Source organism: Olea europaea, chromosome 3, assembly GCF_002742605.1.
Source record: "Olea europaea var. sylvestris chromosome 3, O_europaea_v1, whole genome shotgun sequence".
Taxonomy (NCBI): Eukaryota; Viridiplantae; Streptophyta; class Magnoliopsida; order Lamiales; family Oleaceae; genus Olea; species Olea europaea.
Genome location: NC_036239.1, coordinates 3,651,499 through 3,666,155, shown reverse-complemented (window position 1 = coordinate 3,666,155; position 14,657 = coordinate 3,651,499). Strand labels below are relative to the sequence as shown.

The following is a 14,657-nucleotide window of genomic DNA, read 5'->3' as shown; positions in this document are numbered from 1 at the left end:
GATCCTAGTACGCATTTCATTATCATATTTTTATAAAACTTGCATTTAGTTATAATCACACATTTAATTTAGTTAATTTAGATTTTATATTTATAAGTAAGTTATTAAATTATAATTTAGTTAGCGAAAAATTTCTATTGTTTCGGTTAAGGCGTAGATAATTTAAATTTAAACTAATACAATTTCTGTGGGACAATACTTGGATTCAAAAGGTCCACTTTATTACTTGAACGCGACCCGTGCACTTGCGGTGTAGGATTTTAGCGAACAAGTTTTTGGCGCCGTTGCCGGGGATTGTATTTTAGTTTAATTTCATTTATCTTGGCACCAATTCGAACTTTTCTTTTCTTATTATTTTATTTTATTTATTATTATTATTATTATTATTATTATTATTATTATTTTATTTTTATTTTACGGTTATTTTGGCACTTTAATTTTCTCTTGCATTTTATGCGAAATTTGAGGGACGGTGAACTGATACCAACTGATCCAGAAATCGAACGTACTTTTTACCTTAGGCAAAGAGAAGCAAGAGAAATAAAACAACAAGAGATGGCCAACGGACAGAATAATCCAATTATTCAAGTGAACGAAGAAGCAGTGGTTAATGAAGGAAACATGCTAGTTGGGGACTTTATGACTCCACAAATTATTCAAAGCCAATCTAGCATCGTTTATCCTCTGTTTGGACAACCAAATTTTCAGCTGAAGACCAATGTCATTCATTTATTCCAAAATGGACATCAATTTTATGGCAGGTCTGATGAAAATCCACATATACATGTCTCTCAATTTTTGGAGATGTGTCAACACTTTAAATATCAAGGGATTTCAGATGATGCAATCAAATTGAGATTATTTCCACATACTCTACGGGATAGAGCGCTTGAATGGTTAGATTCACAGCCTATTGCTAGTATCACCACTTGGAATGACTTGGCTAAAAAATTTTGCACCAAATTCTTCCCACCGGCTAAGATTACGAAATTGAAGCATGACATATCCATATTTGGGCAGGGAGAAACCGAATCCTTTGAAGCTTGGAATAGATTCAAGAACATGCTTTGGAAGTGCCCTCATCATGGCATCAACAAAGGGCTTCAGGTCCAATATTTTTATGCAGGTCTACTTCCATCTTATAAAAGCTTGGTGGACTCATCATCTAATGGCTCCTTATCCACAAAGACAATTGATGAAGCTTTGGAGTTGTTTGAGAGTGTGGCTACTACCACAGCCATGTGGGCCTCTAAGCGTGTTGTTTACAAGAAAGTACCAGAAGTTTATGAGGTGGATACGTATACAGCGTTGTCTGCAAAAATTGACTCTTTGGTTCATAAGGTAGAGAGCATGTCACAGTCAGCTAATGTAGTACAGGCTAAAAGAGCAAGTTGTGAAGAATGTGGGGTGGATCACAGTACAGTAAATTGTCCAATTCGTATACAAAGTACGGAACACGTTGATTTCATACAAGGGGGTCAGCGCCAACAAAATAATCCATATTCTGACACCTACAACCCTAGTTGGAGGAAGCACCCGAATTTTCCTGGAGTAATCAGAATCTCACTGCACCACATGGTTCTCAGTTTCAGCAAGCAGAGAAGAGAACTTCCTTGGAAGAGATGTTTGGTAAATTCATGGAAAAGACAGATCAGTACATGAATGCGAATAATCAATTTATGAGGAAGATTGAGACAACTATCCAGAATCAAAGTGCTGTAATTAAAAACTTGGAGACTCAGATGGGACAGATGGCAGAAGTTATATCGGGCAGAGCACCATGTACATTGCCAAGCAATACAGAGGTTAATCCGAAAGAACACGTCAAAGCAATTACTACTAGAAGTGGGGTCCAATTACCTGAGTTCCATGTTAAGAGGCCAACTGCAAATAAGGAAAAAGTACCCTCTACTGATGAAGAGCATGCAGAACAGACTGAACAAACAACAGATACATCTATCAAAGAGAGTTCAAATACACTGCAAGTTAAGGAAGCTGCTCCTATTAAACCATACGAGTCGCCAATTCCATTTCCTCAGAGGTTGCAAAACACAAGTTAGAAAGGCAGTATACAAAATTCCTTGAGGTCTTCAAAAAGCTTCACATCAACATCCCTTTCGCGGATGCTCTCGTTCAGATGCCTAGTTACGCCAAATTCTTGAAAGATATTTTATCTAACAAATGCAAGCTAGAGGAACATGAGACTGTAATGTTGACAGAGGAATGTAGTGCCAGAATACAAAAGAAGCTACCTCCTAAGTTAAAAGATCCAGGGAGTTTTACTGTACCTTGCACTATAGGTGATTATTATTTTGATAAAGCTTTATGTGATCTAGGTTCAAGTATTAATTTGATGCCATTATCTATTTTTAGAAAACTGGGTTTAGGGGAGGCTAAAGCAACTACAGTGACTTTACAGCTAGCTGATCGGTCTATCACGCACCCAAGAGGAATTATTGAGGATATCTTGGTGAAAGTGGACAAATTCATCTTCCCAGTTGATTTTCTCATTCTTGACATGGAGGAGGATAGGGATGTTCCACTTATTTTGGGTCGACCATTTTTAGCTACCGATAGAGCCCTTATTGATGTGCAAAAAGGTCAACTGATTTTGAGACTTGGTGAAGAACATGTCACATTTAATGTGTTCAAGGCCATAAGATATCCAGCAGAGTCAGACAGTTGCTTCCAGATCGATGTGATTGATAATACAGTAAATGATACGTTCCCGTTGCATAATCCACCAGATCCATATGAGGCATGCATTGTACACTCTCAATCTACTCAATCTGATTCTAATGAGATTGAAACATGTGCAAGAAATCTTGAAGCTAATCCTACATATAGGCGCAGACCACACTTTAAGGAATTAGGCACTGGTCCTACAAAGCCTTTGCCATCAATTCAAAGGCCCCCTGAGTTAGAGCTCAAGCAGTTGTCATCTCACCTTCGTTATGCCTACCTGGGAAAATCTTCCACATTGCCTGTTATTATTTCAAACTCCATTAGTAAGCTTGAAGAAGAGAGATTGCTAAGAGTACTCAGAGAAAATTAAACAGCTATTGGATGGTCTATTGCCGACATCAGAGGGATCAGCCCTACAATCTGCATGCATAAAATTCTCATGGAGGATAATTTTAGACCAAGTATAGACAGCCAGAGGAGACTCAATCCAAATATGAAAGAGGTAGTCAGAGCAGAGATTTTGAAGCTTTTGGATGCAGGGATCATCTATCCTATTTCAGACAGTGCATGGATTAGTCCTGTTCAGGTTGTGCCGAAAAAGGGAGGTATTACAGTAGTGCAAAATGAGAAGAATGAATTGATTCCCACCAGAACTGTTACGGGATGGAGGGTATGCATTGATTATCGCAAACTTAACACTGCTACTTGAAAGGACCACTTTCCCCTCCCATTTATTGATCAGATGTTGGAAAGGTTAACAAGTCACTCCCATTATTGTTTTCTCGATGGATACTCCGGTTATAATCAGATTTTGATAGCGCCTGAGGATCAAGAGAAGACTACGTTTACTTGTCCCTACGGCACCTTTGCGTATCGTAGGATGCCATTTGGTCTATGTAATGCTCCCGCCACATTTCAGCGTTGCATGATGGACATCTTCTCTGATATGGTGGAAAAATTTATAGAGGTCTTTATGGATGATTTCTCAGTTTTTGGTTCTTCATTTGATGAGTGTCTTGAGCACTTAAACTTGGTCTTGCAGCGGTGTAAGGAAACAAATTTGGTATTAAACTGGAAAAAGTGTCACTTCATGGTACAAGAGGGCATCGTGTTGGGACATTGAATTTCAGTTAAAGGGATTGAAGTGGATAAGGCAAAGATTCAAGTTATTGAGAAGTTACCACCACCAACCTCGGTCAAGGGTGTTCGCAGTTTCCTTGGTCATGCTGGATTTTATCGGCGCTTCATCAAAGACTTCTCTAAGATTACTAAACCATTATGCAATCTACTAGTCAAGGATGTCCCTTTCAACTTCTCCGAAGAATGTCTATTGTCTTTCAACACTTTAAAGGAGAAGTTAATTTCAGCGCCAATAATTGTTACACCAGATTGGAGTTTGCCCTTTGAACTAATGTGTGATGCAAGTGACTATGCAGTGGGAGTAGTATTGGGACAGCGACGAGATAAATTTTTTCACGTGATCTATTATGCAAGCAAGACATTGAATGATGCACAGCTGAACTATGCCACCATTGAGAAGGAACTTTTAGCTGTAGTCTACGCTTTTGATAAATTTCATTCTTATCTTGTTGGATCAAAAGTAATAGTTTATACAGATCATGCAGCTTTAAAGTATCTGATGACAAAGAAAGATGCAAAGCCAAGACTAATCAGATGGGTATTACTTCTACAAGAATTTGATTTAGAGATAAGAGATAAGAACGGAGTGAAAACTTAGTAGCTGATCACCTATCCCGACTTGAGCATGGAGAACAGGAAAAGACAGTGAACATAGATGAGATCTTTCCAGATGAACAGATTTTCAATATAGAGGATGTACCTTGGTATGCTGATATAGTGAATTATCTGGCCAAATCCATTATTCCACTAGACTATTCAAGTCATCAAAAGAAGAAATTCTTTCTGATTTGAAGTATTATTTTTGGGAGGACCCTATTCTTTACAGGCGGGGTCCAGATCAAATTATTAGGTGGTGTATTCCTAAAGAAGAGATCCCTTAGATACTCGAGCAATGTCATTCATCTGCCTATGCTGGACACTTTGGCGCATCAAAGACTGCCGCTAAAATTTTACAGTCTGGTTTTTACTGGCCATCGATATTCCGAGATACATTTGAATTTGTGAAGAGGTGTGATAGATGTCAGTGCACGGAAAATATCTCAGGAAAGAACGAGATGCCTCTGAATATCATTCTAGAGGTAGAGCTCTTTGATGTGTGGAGGATCGACTTTATGGGGCCATTTCCCTCATCATTCTCGAATCAGTATATACTTGTCGCCGTTGATTATATTTCTAAGTGGGTGGAAGCAGTAGCATTGCCAACCAACGATGCGAAGGTTTTAATTGGGTTCCTAAAGAAGTATATTTTCACCCGTTATGGTACACCTCGAGCTATCATAAGTGATGGGGGCAAACACTTTTGCAATCGTCGGTTTGAGTCTTTGCTGGCTAAATATGACGTCCGACATCGTATAGCTACCCCTTATCACCCTCAGACCAGCGGTCAAGTTGAAATCTCCAATTGAGAATTAAAGCGGATACTGGAGGTAACAGTGAGTTCTTCAAGAAAAGATTGGTCTAAGAAACTTGACGATGCTTTGTGGGCTTACAGAACGGCTTTTAAAACACCTATAGGCATGTCTCCTTATCGTTTGATTTTTGGAAAAGCGTGTCATTTGCCAGTTGAATTGGAGCACCGAGCTTATTGGGCAGTCAAGAACTTGAACTTTAATTTAAAGGCCGCCGGTGAAAAGAGATTACTTCAGTTGAATGAAATGGATGAATTTCGATTGGAAGCCTATGAGAACGCAAAACTCTACAAGGAGCGTACAAAAAAGTGGCATGACATGCACATTCAAAGAAGGAAGTTTGAGGTTGGGCAACAAGTTTTGCTGTACAATTCTAGACTCAAACTTTTTCTTGGTAAATTGAGGTCTAGGTGTTCAAGGCCATACACCATAGTCAAGGTGTTTCCTTATGGGACAGTTGAAATAACGCATGAAAGTAAAGGGACCTTTAAGGTTAATGGACAACGGTTGAAGCCATATTAGGATGGTGAATTTTCGAAAGAAAAATCAACCGTTTAACTTGCAACACCAGAATGAATGAACAAAAAGTCGAGTTCTAGACTACAAATCGAGCGCTTAATGGGAGGCAACCCATTCTTCTATCTTGCTATTTTAATTAACTATTGCATTACATATAGTTTTAGGGACTGCATTAATTTAGGAACTCATGCCTTTAAATGGGTAGTGTTGGACACATTTTAAGTGGTACTTTCAGACCTGCATCAGTAACTTAGGCATATTTATTCATTAAGTTCATTTTATTTTGACATGGTTATCTAGGTTCATCGTTAACATCTTAGCATTCTATTGAGCTTACATTGATGTGATATGCATCTTTAAAGTGGTACCTAAATCTCAATCTTTCTTGGTTTGAATTTATTGCAAATATCTAACTTTTGTATGATATCGCTAATATTTATTTTGAATACTTGAAACAGAGAATTAAAGCCTCACAACAAAGAAAAGCTACATCTGTCGTGATACCTACCAATTGGAGCAGCCTGATTATTCATCGCATCCATTTACCCCGAGGAGTTTCTGATCCTTACCCCTTACTTTGTTTAGTTTTGCTTATACATTGGGGACAATGTAGTATTTTAGTTTGGGGGTGGGTGAGTATTCGGATACCTAGAATACATATTTTTCAACTGCTAATCGAGTCCGTATAACTGTTATAAAATAAATAAAAAAATCAAAAGAAAAAAAATCATTCATAAAAAAAAATAATAAATAAATAAATTGTTTAGTAGCGTTGACAACTTGCCGTCTATGGAGATATTATTTGTTTGAATTGAGTACATATTTAGTTAGATGCCAGATAACATCTTAACTTGTACTTTTACTTTAAAACTTATCCATGTTAGATTTGATTATTTGAACACATAGCCATATTGATTTATCACTTATGTTGGTACACAATGAAATTTTTGTGGAATTGTTGATGTTGTTGACTTAGGTTTGAATAAAATTTCCAAGTACCTTATTTAGAAACCAAACTGTAAAAAAAAAAAAAAAGCAGTTTGGGGGTGAGAAGGTTAGTGCTTGTCTTCCTAGAAGTGCGATGGTTTGGAATTCTAGAACCCCGGTGTTAATTGAAAGGGTTTAAGTTAAAAAGTCTAAAACGGGCACTGATCATTATACATTTTTTTACTTCTTTTCGTAGCCTTTATGACTCGAGTGATTAAGCCTGCAAGGGTATCTAAAAACCCGATGCCCTATAGTCGTCTGACTTGGAAGTTATCGGCCTAAAACTCATTACAGGGGTCATCTAGAAAGCTTAATGGAAAGAAGCTTTGCACATAAGAAAAAAATAAAAATAAATAAACAGTTGGATTCTCATATCAAAAGAAAAAGCAACACATCTTCTACTAATTTTCGTAGCCTTTTTGACTCGGGTTATTAAACCTGCAAGGGTATCTAAAAACCTGATGCCCTATAATCGTCTGACTTGGGAGTCATCGGCCTAAAATTCGCTACATGGGTCATTTAGAAAGCTTAATGAAGAGAAGTCTTGCACAGGAGATGTCAAAAAAAAAAAAAGAAAAGAAAAAATGAAGAAAAATTGAGATATAATTTATCAAAAGTGAGATGTGCCTAGTAATGACTTTGAGATTTGAATTCTAGAGATTGGCGGTGTGATTATGAGAAAGACTTACTATCTCTCTTTCTAGGTTTACAAGTATCTAATTCTAAATACTTGTGCGGAAAAATGCATCATAATGATTTTTAGGAACCCCTTATATACTAGAAATGCCTCAGGATTGGAGAGAAAAGCATGAGTGATTGTTATACGAGAGGTGTGAGAAAAAATGACCACAAGAGGGTTGGGACTATGAATAAATCAACAACACTTGATTGGTTGTATTCTAATATAGGTGTTAGTTCAATGTTGGCTAATCTCACACACACTAAATCGAGCATCGGATAAGAAAATTTTTATTTTTTATTTTTGATGTTGTTTGGATCTTTCTAAAATATTGCTTAAATTCAAACCTGAAGCATATGGTAAGTAGTTCAACGTTGAGTCTTTTATTTATGATTTGTTAGGCTAGAAATGTGTTATTCTTAAGTTTTATTTTGTTTTGTTCGAGGACCAACAAATGTTTTAGTTTGGAGGTGTTTGATAAGTGCATTTTATACACTTATTCGGACTACATAATTAGGTTTTTATGTCGTCAAATTATCAATTTTTACCTAACTTGTGTTAATTTTCTTTTGTTTTTAGTTATGGACCCGTTTTGAAGTAACTGGAAAAGAAAATAATCAATTGGCTATTACATTGAGTTTGTGGACAAAATCTCGCGGAATAAAAGATGGAGGATCAAAATTGAGGAGAAAATGAAGAGAAGGACCAACTTGCATTACACGAAAGAATTGAGTACACAAAACTTATTGGACTTGGGCTTCTAATTTGTATACAGAATAAGGGCTTTTTTTGTTTAGGTATATGTATACTTGCAGCCGAGAAAAGCCGGGGGGAGTAGACAAAAATTCATAAACACATAGACAGAAAACGGCGAGGAGGAGGCAGCCGTGGGAGGAAATTAGAATCCCTTTTGGGATTATTCAAGTCGGCGGCAAATTGAGAGGAAGCCGGGGCTGAGTTGAATATATTAAATACAAAAGAAAACGGCAGGTTGAAGGGAGTGCCGGGGGCTGAATTTATATTATTGGATGCACATAAAACGGCAGATTGAAATTGCTGAATTGATAAAGACGGCCAGCAGCTGACGGTGAATTGGTGGGCTGCAGAGTTTGAATTAAATACATATACACACCCACAAGAAGCCAATATTTGGAAGAGATTAGAGACGCAGAAAACGGCAGATTGACGGTGGCTGGAATTAATAAATTTGGAAGCTGAATTGATTATATTATATACAAAACAATTGAAGTGGGCGGCAGCTTTGGACTCTAGTATTGTATTACAAAAGTGAGGGGCCCAATTGGAATAATATATATACTAGATAGAGGACAGCAAACACGAGGCGGAGACGCACGGAAGGCAGCGGCTTAAAGGAAAAAATTTCAGATTATTCTTGGAAGGAACTTTGATGTCAATCACGTTCCGTCAATTATTGGTGATGTCGTTCCACTTTTATTTATTTAATTTTGCCGTTATGTTAGGCTAGATCTTTCATGCTAGGATTTGCCATGAATCTTATATTATGAACCCTTAATCTTGAATTTTATTTATTTGACGTTAAAACATGTTTTTAATTATTGAATGATTGGCATGGATTTTATTTTCTCTACAATTATAGGCGCAATATTTGTATGAGATTTGTGGCTTTTTTACTCTTGAGAGATAGAAAATAAGTTAGACATTATGTTAATTATCGTAAAATTCAATAGGGAATAGAAATATACCGCTATGCTTTACGTGATCTTTAAATATTCATAAATCTTTAATGCATTTTTATATGTTCGCATCCGTCATAGAAATATAGTCGGATCGCATGTGAAAATAAGTTTAATTCTACTCGAGAGAGATTGTTAAACAAATTGGGAATATTGGTCTTCATAATTGAATCGTGTTGTCAATTTTATAAAATTCAAATTAAAGGGGATTGATTTAAAGGGATTCGGGATCCTAGTACGCATTTTGTTATCATATTTTTATAAAACTTGCATTTAGTTATAATCGCGCATTTAATTTAGTTAATTTAGACTTTATATTTATAAGTAAGTTATTAAATTATAATTTAGTTAGCGAAAAAATTTCTATTGTTTCGATTAAGGCGTAGATAATTTAAATTTAAACTAATACAATCTCTGTTGGACGATACTTGGGCTCGAAAGGTCCACTTTATTACTTGAACGCGATCTGTGCACTTGCGGTATAGGATTTTAGCGAACACTTGCCTATAAATAGTGGATCCCTATTGAAGGCAAAATTAATTGAAAAACATTTGAGAAACATTATCACTCCAAAACGAATATCAAATTATGATTTTATTCATATTGAAAAACTCTCATTGTGTTCTTCAAGTTTTGGGAGATAACACTTGTGCTTTGGCGTTAATCTCTTACAAGGCTTGTTATAATCCTACAAACCATTTGCTGGCGATTCCTTTAAGCATCCCATACAAAGGAAAGGGGGCAAATACAGTTTGAAAACAGTGATATCGTGTTCAAGCCTTCAGTGTTACATTAATTTGTTCGTGATCACTATGTTCCAGATTTGTTGCAGTATTTTATTGCTGGTTATTAGTTGTTATTCTTTTCCTCTCTTCATCAATTTCCAAGATATAGTTCTCAATACACAAACTTGTTATGAATTATGTCATCGTGTGAAAAGTGATAGGGTCAGTCATATATTCCAGTGTACAGTTCAACAGGGCTAGGCCACTAATTTAATCTATCAAATATCATTAATTATTTGTTTCTGCCGTGGCTTCTAAACTTTTCAACATCAGTGACAGAGACTGATATCTTAACTAAATGGTAATCTACATCTAATTTTGCACTCTGACAGAACTGGTCAAAGAACACCAACAAATTGCCATACATCTAATGTCTTCTGGGATTTTCAAAGGAAAATAGAAATAAAACATGGGACAAAATGTTGATGGAATCTTAAAAAATGAACAGACGACTGAGGATTGAGATATGGTATACAAGTTATTTGAAGGTTCCTTTTCATATGGCTTTAATAATCACAAAACTCACATGGTTAAAGACAATATATAAATATAAATATATAAAATTTACATCTCGCAAATAACTTAAACTTTTAGATGAGATAATTTAATAGGTTTAAGTATAACCGTTAATACGAGCTGCATGTGAGATAGTGCATAGAAAATAAAATATAAATAATTAATAGCATCTCATTTTTAATAGCTCGAGCTTCTGCGTGAATATACAGAAAATCGCAGCATAGTTTACAGTCATGGTTCTATTTGAACCCTCCCATGGACTTTATGACTAACCTTAACATTATTTATGAATACTAATCTGACGTATTTCATTTTTGTATTTCTTTTACCTTGAGCACAATCTTGGCATTTTCTTTGGCCAAACTATATATAAACGAATCCTTTGATCAGAATTTGCACCAAACTCAATCATCTCATCAATACTTGTGTTTTGATTCGAGAGAAAAGATGAAGAAATTAAGCTCAGGAGCTCTTCTTTTTGTGCTACTCTTTCTTGTTACTCATTTTTCAGAGGCTAGACTTCAAGAGTGCAAGCCAAGTGGCAAAATAATTGGAAAAAAGCCTCCCCCTGGACAATGCAACCAGGAAAACCAATCTGACTGCTGTAAACAGGGAAAATCTTACACCACCTACAAATGTTCACCATCAGTGTCCGGTAGCACTAAGGCAGTTCTCACGATTAACAGCTTCGAGAAGGGTGGAGATGGCGGTGCACCATCAGAATGTGACAACAAGTACCACTCCGATGACACACCAGTTGTCGCTCTGTCAACTGGATGGTACAGCGGAGGATCAAGATGCCTTAACAATATCACAATAACTGCTAATGGCCGAAGTGTAACTGCTATGGTGGTTGACGAGTGTGATTCTACCATGGGATGTGATGACGACCATGATTATCAACCTCCATGTGATAATAACATTGTCGATGCCTCTAAAGCTGTATGGAAAGCCTTAGGAGTATCTGGCAATGTGGGCGAGTTGGATATCACCTGGTCCGATGCCTAGTACTAAATCGTAAAATTTAGTTATCTATTATCTATTGTCTAGATCACTGTTTTATGATTTGGTTTGTATTGTAAATTTCTTATTGCGTGAATGATGAAAATATATCTTTGTATAATGAATTCTGCCTTGTGTTGTTGATAAAGCACTAAAGTAAATATTTATATGACTATCGTGATCAATCTTAACGAGATCGTCTTATGTTGTCCCTACAGCACCATCTGAACTCGAACTAGTCGAGATGTGTATTGGATGATAGAGAACTTTTGCTGTATGCAGATAGTACAAATAGAATTCAATGCTAACTCAACAATATGACATATTATGATTATATTTGATTTGCTTCTCGTAAATGCCCGATATTTTACTGAAGCTGATATGAGCAAGCTCTCGATCAAAATTAATCAACTGAAATGTTGAGCAAATTAAAACCAGCGCTTCCGCGGTTTTATTTAAGCTACTCCACGGGATTCGATTTCCTACACCTCTTAGAGTAGCTCCAATCGTGGTGAAAAATAGATCTAAATTGCGAATTAGATCTCCAAAGTGGCCGAAAACCTCTCCAATGGATAGATGCAAAGGAAATACAAATTGCATCTTTCGACCAAAAAAAAAAATTGTTGTATATACATCCTCAAGAGACAAAAAGAAAATTTAGATCTCCCACGGGAGCAGAATTTGGATTTAGATTCACCTAGGTGTAAATGAGGATACAAAAGTAATTTTGGAGATACTAATTTACACCAAATTTTACATCCCCATTGGAGATGTTCTAATGGAGGTCAAATACTGTCCGTCAAAATTTTGATACTGTGACAAGATGTCTTAACCACATGCTCCATTATGCCAATGTAATGAAGGATTATAACTTCCACAGTACTGGAATTGAAGTATAGAATTTTATTGTGCCCATATAAAACATGTATGTGCTTGAATGTTTGGCAATTATAGCAGTTCTTCACTTCAAGAGAAGTTTCTTCAAATAACAAGTGCCTGTGCTAGTTTCAGGATAAATATAATATTGTTTTGAGATTATGCTTGAGCTTTTGTACATAAAATGTCTCGCACGTCATTCCTTGTTCTGATTGTGTTAGTTGTCTTGTGTATCCCCACCATTCTTCATTTAGAAGAGACAACCTCCTGATATGCAACTCTTGCTGCTGAACGACCACCAACTGCGTATGGAGTTGCTTTTCACCAATCTAAAAATATCCAAAAGAGATGTTTGATAAGGAAGATTATATAGCAGTGGAGAATACTAAGTGAAAATGGGAAAGTAAAATGTTTTTCAATAGACTGCATAGCAACATGAACTTCAAAAGGACGCAAATACCTATTTCTGTTGCTACTGATGTCACTGGAGCATCTCTTTATATTAGGTCTGTTTTTGTTATCTTTTACTGCTAAAAATATCGTCTTCCACCAGTCTTTGTAAGCCCATTTAGTCGATCTCTTGGATGATAATTCAGGAGAAACTTTCCCACAAATTCTTCTCTTGGATTTCTTGGAACCAATAGACACTGGTAGGAACATCTTCAGAAGAAGAACTCTACTTTCCATGCTTTCACTCCGCGAAATTTGCCTTTGCCTAATATTTTTACATTTTTCTGAATCCCCAGTTTTACACTTCTGATTCATTTCCTGTGTTACAGTTTTCTTCTTTTCTACCTCCATGCTTTTCTGATCCTCGAGAATATCTTTAAACGAGAGTTCGTACGACGATTCAGGCATGTCCTTAATCATCTCCATCAGTTCCTTTCTGCTATCTGCAATAGCCTGTAAATGTGAATCCGACGATGGAAAACTGTAATGGCAGTGATACCTAATATTTCTTGAAGCCTTAGTCCACAGAGGAGGAGAACAATCTGTAAATTCATCTTCAACATGCCCTGAATCATTACCATTCTGATAATATTCTTCTGATCTTTGTTCATCCCAGAACTTGAAATCATTTGATCTGTTCATCATGAAAATGTTAAGATCTTTTTGCTCTTGTTCTTTTTTTTTTTTAGATTCGGAAAGTGATTAGTCTGTACTCTGTAGGGTTAGTGTCTGTATCTGTATATAAAGATTGTAGTAGACATGGTTAAGCCCCGTTTGTCTCCATTAAATTACATTTCATTACATTTTATTTTTTTCTCTCCTATTTTCAATCATACAATCTTCCATAAAATAATATTATACGTAAATCGAAAACTTTTAATGTTATTTTCTACTAAGCACTTTTCTATGTCCTTGCCGTCTATAAAAGAGGACAAACTATTCCTCATACAATTTTTTCCATTTGTGCAAAGGAAAGTTCTTTTTCAAAACCCCACTTGTCTGATTATATTGGAATGGAATATAGTCCAACAGATTCAGATTATTGCTTTGTCCAATTCCATAATCTTATTTACAACAACTATAAACTAGGCGTTACTTAGTATTGGGATCGGTTATATGAGTCATTCTCTCCATTTTATTCAGTTTCATCTATAAGAAGATCTAAATCATCTAGATTCTTAACACTTATAACACGTTATATTAGTTTTGGTCGACCCCTCTCTCTTATGGCTTGATCTACCTGAATCGAATACTATTATTTATATATAAATACAATTGACACTACTAAATCACGTCAACATGCTGAAAATGTTCCATGTACCTTTAACCTGAAAAAGGGAAAAAGATTGTGCTTAACTTCACATTAGCCAATATACAATGAAGGTCTCCCAAGGATTAAACAGAATTAAAAAAATATAAATTGCTTATGTAACTAATTCCAAATTTATCTTATTTCAGGGAAAATAGATTAACCTCGTCTTCATCAATTTTATTCCCCCAGTCAATTCAATCAAATGAAAAGACCTTCATATAAAAAGATATTTAACATCTTGGATTATGCCACTTTGACAAAAGAGTTTTGACAAATGCAATGATAGAAGAGCAGGTGACAACAGCAAATGATTGGATATAAAAAGTGATTGTGTTTTAAACAGTCCAATAATAGAATGTCAACGTAGCATGATTGTAACATCTTTGTGTTCCTTATGAGCTTGAAACGGACAACAATCACCATAGTCAATAGATCAAATCATTGAAACCCAAGATAAAATAATAAGCTGTGATTGTGACAATTTTACAAAAATACAAACAGTTATCAATAATTGCATGCAGTCATTATATTAAGATTTTTTAATTGAGCTTAGCTGAGGAAATTAAAGAAATAGAAGTAAAA

General features: G+C 35.8%; 2 protein-coding genes and 1 pseudogene across 2 annotated transcripts; all 3 read left to right on the top strand.

Moving 5' to 3' along the window:
- Positions 1-555: 555 nt before the first annotated feature.
- LOC111377113 lies at positions 556-2,060 on the top strand. The gene is made up of 2 exons (XM_023000168.1): positions 556-1,422; positions 1,524-2,060. The coding sequence occupies exons 1-2, from the start codon at positions 556-558 to the stop codon at positions 2,058-2,060; spliced, it is 1,404 nt and encodes a 467-aa protein (XP_022855936.1).
- Positions 2,061-2,137: 77 nt separating this feature from the next.
- Positions 2,138-3,055, top strand: LOC111377105. The gene is made up of 2 exons (XM_023000158.1): positions 2,138-2,276; positions 2,337-3,055. The coding sequence occupies exons 1-2, from the start codon at positions 2,138-2,140 to the stop codon at positions 3,053-3,055; spliced, it is 858 nt and encodes a 285-aa protein (XP_022855926.1).
- Positions 3,056-9,522: 6,467 nt separating this feature from the next.
- The window catches only part of LOC111382624, a 10,234-nt pseudogene continuing 5,099 nt past the window's right edge, over positions 9,523-14,657 (top strand).

Coding starts and splice junctions, on each gene's coding strand:
- LOC111377105 (XM_023000158.1), top strand. CDS start 2,138: ATGCCTAGTTACGCCAAATTCTTGAAAGATATTTTATCTAACAAATGC. Junction 2,277..2,336: donor TAAGTTAAAAGATCCAGGGA/GTTTTACTGTAC, acceptor TATGTGATCTAG/GTTCAAGTATTAATTTGATG.
- LOC111377113 (XM_023000168.1), top strand. CDS start 556: ATGGCCAACGGACAGAATAATCCAATTATTCAAGTGAACGAAGAAGCA. Junction 1,423..1,523: donor GTGGGGTGGATCACAGTACA/GTAAATTGTCCA, acceptor CTACAACCCTAG/TTGGAGGAAGCACCCGAATT.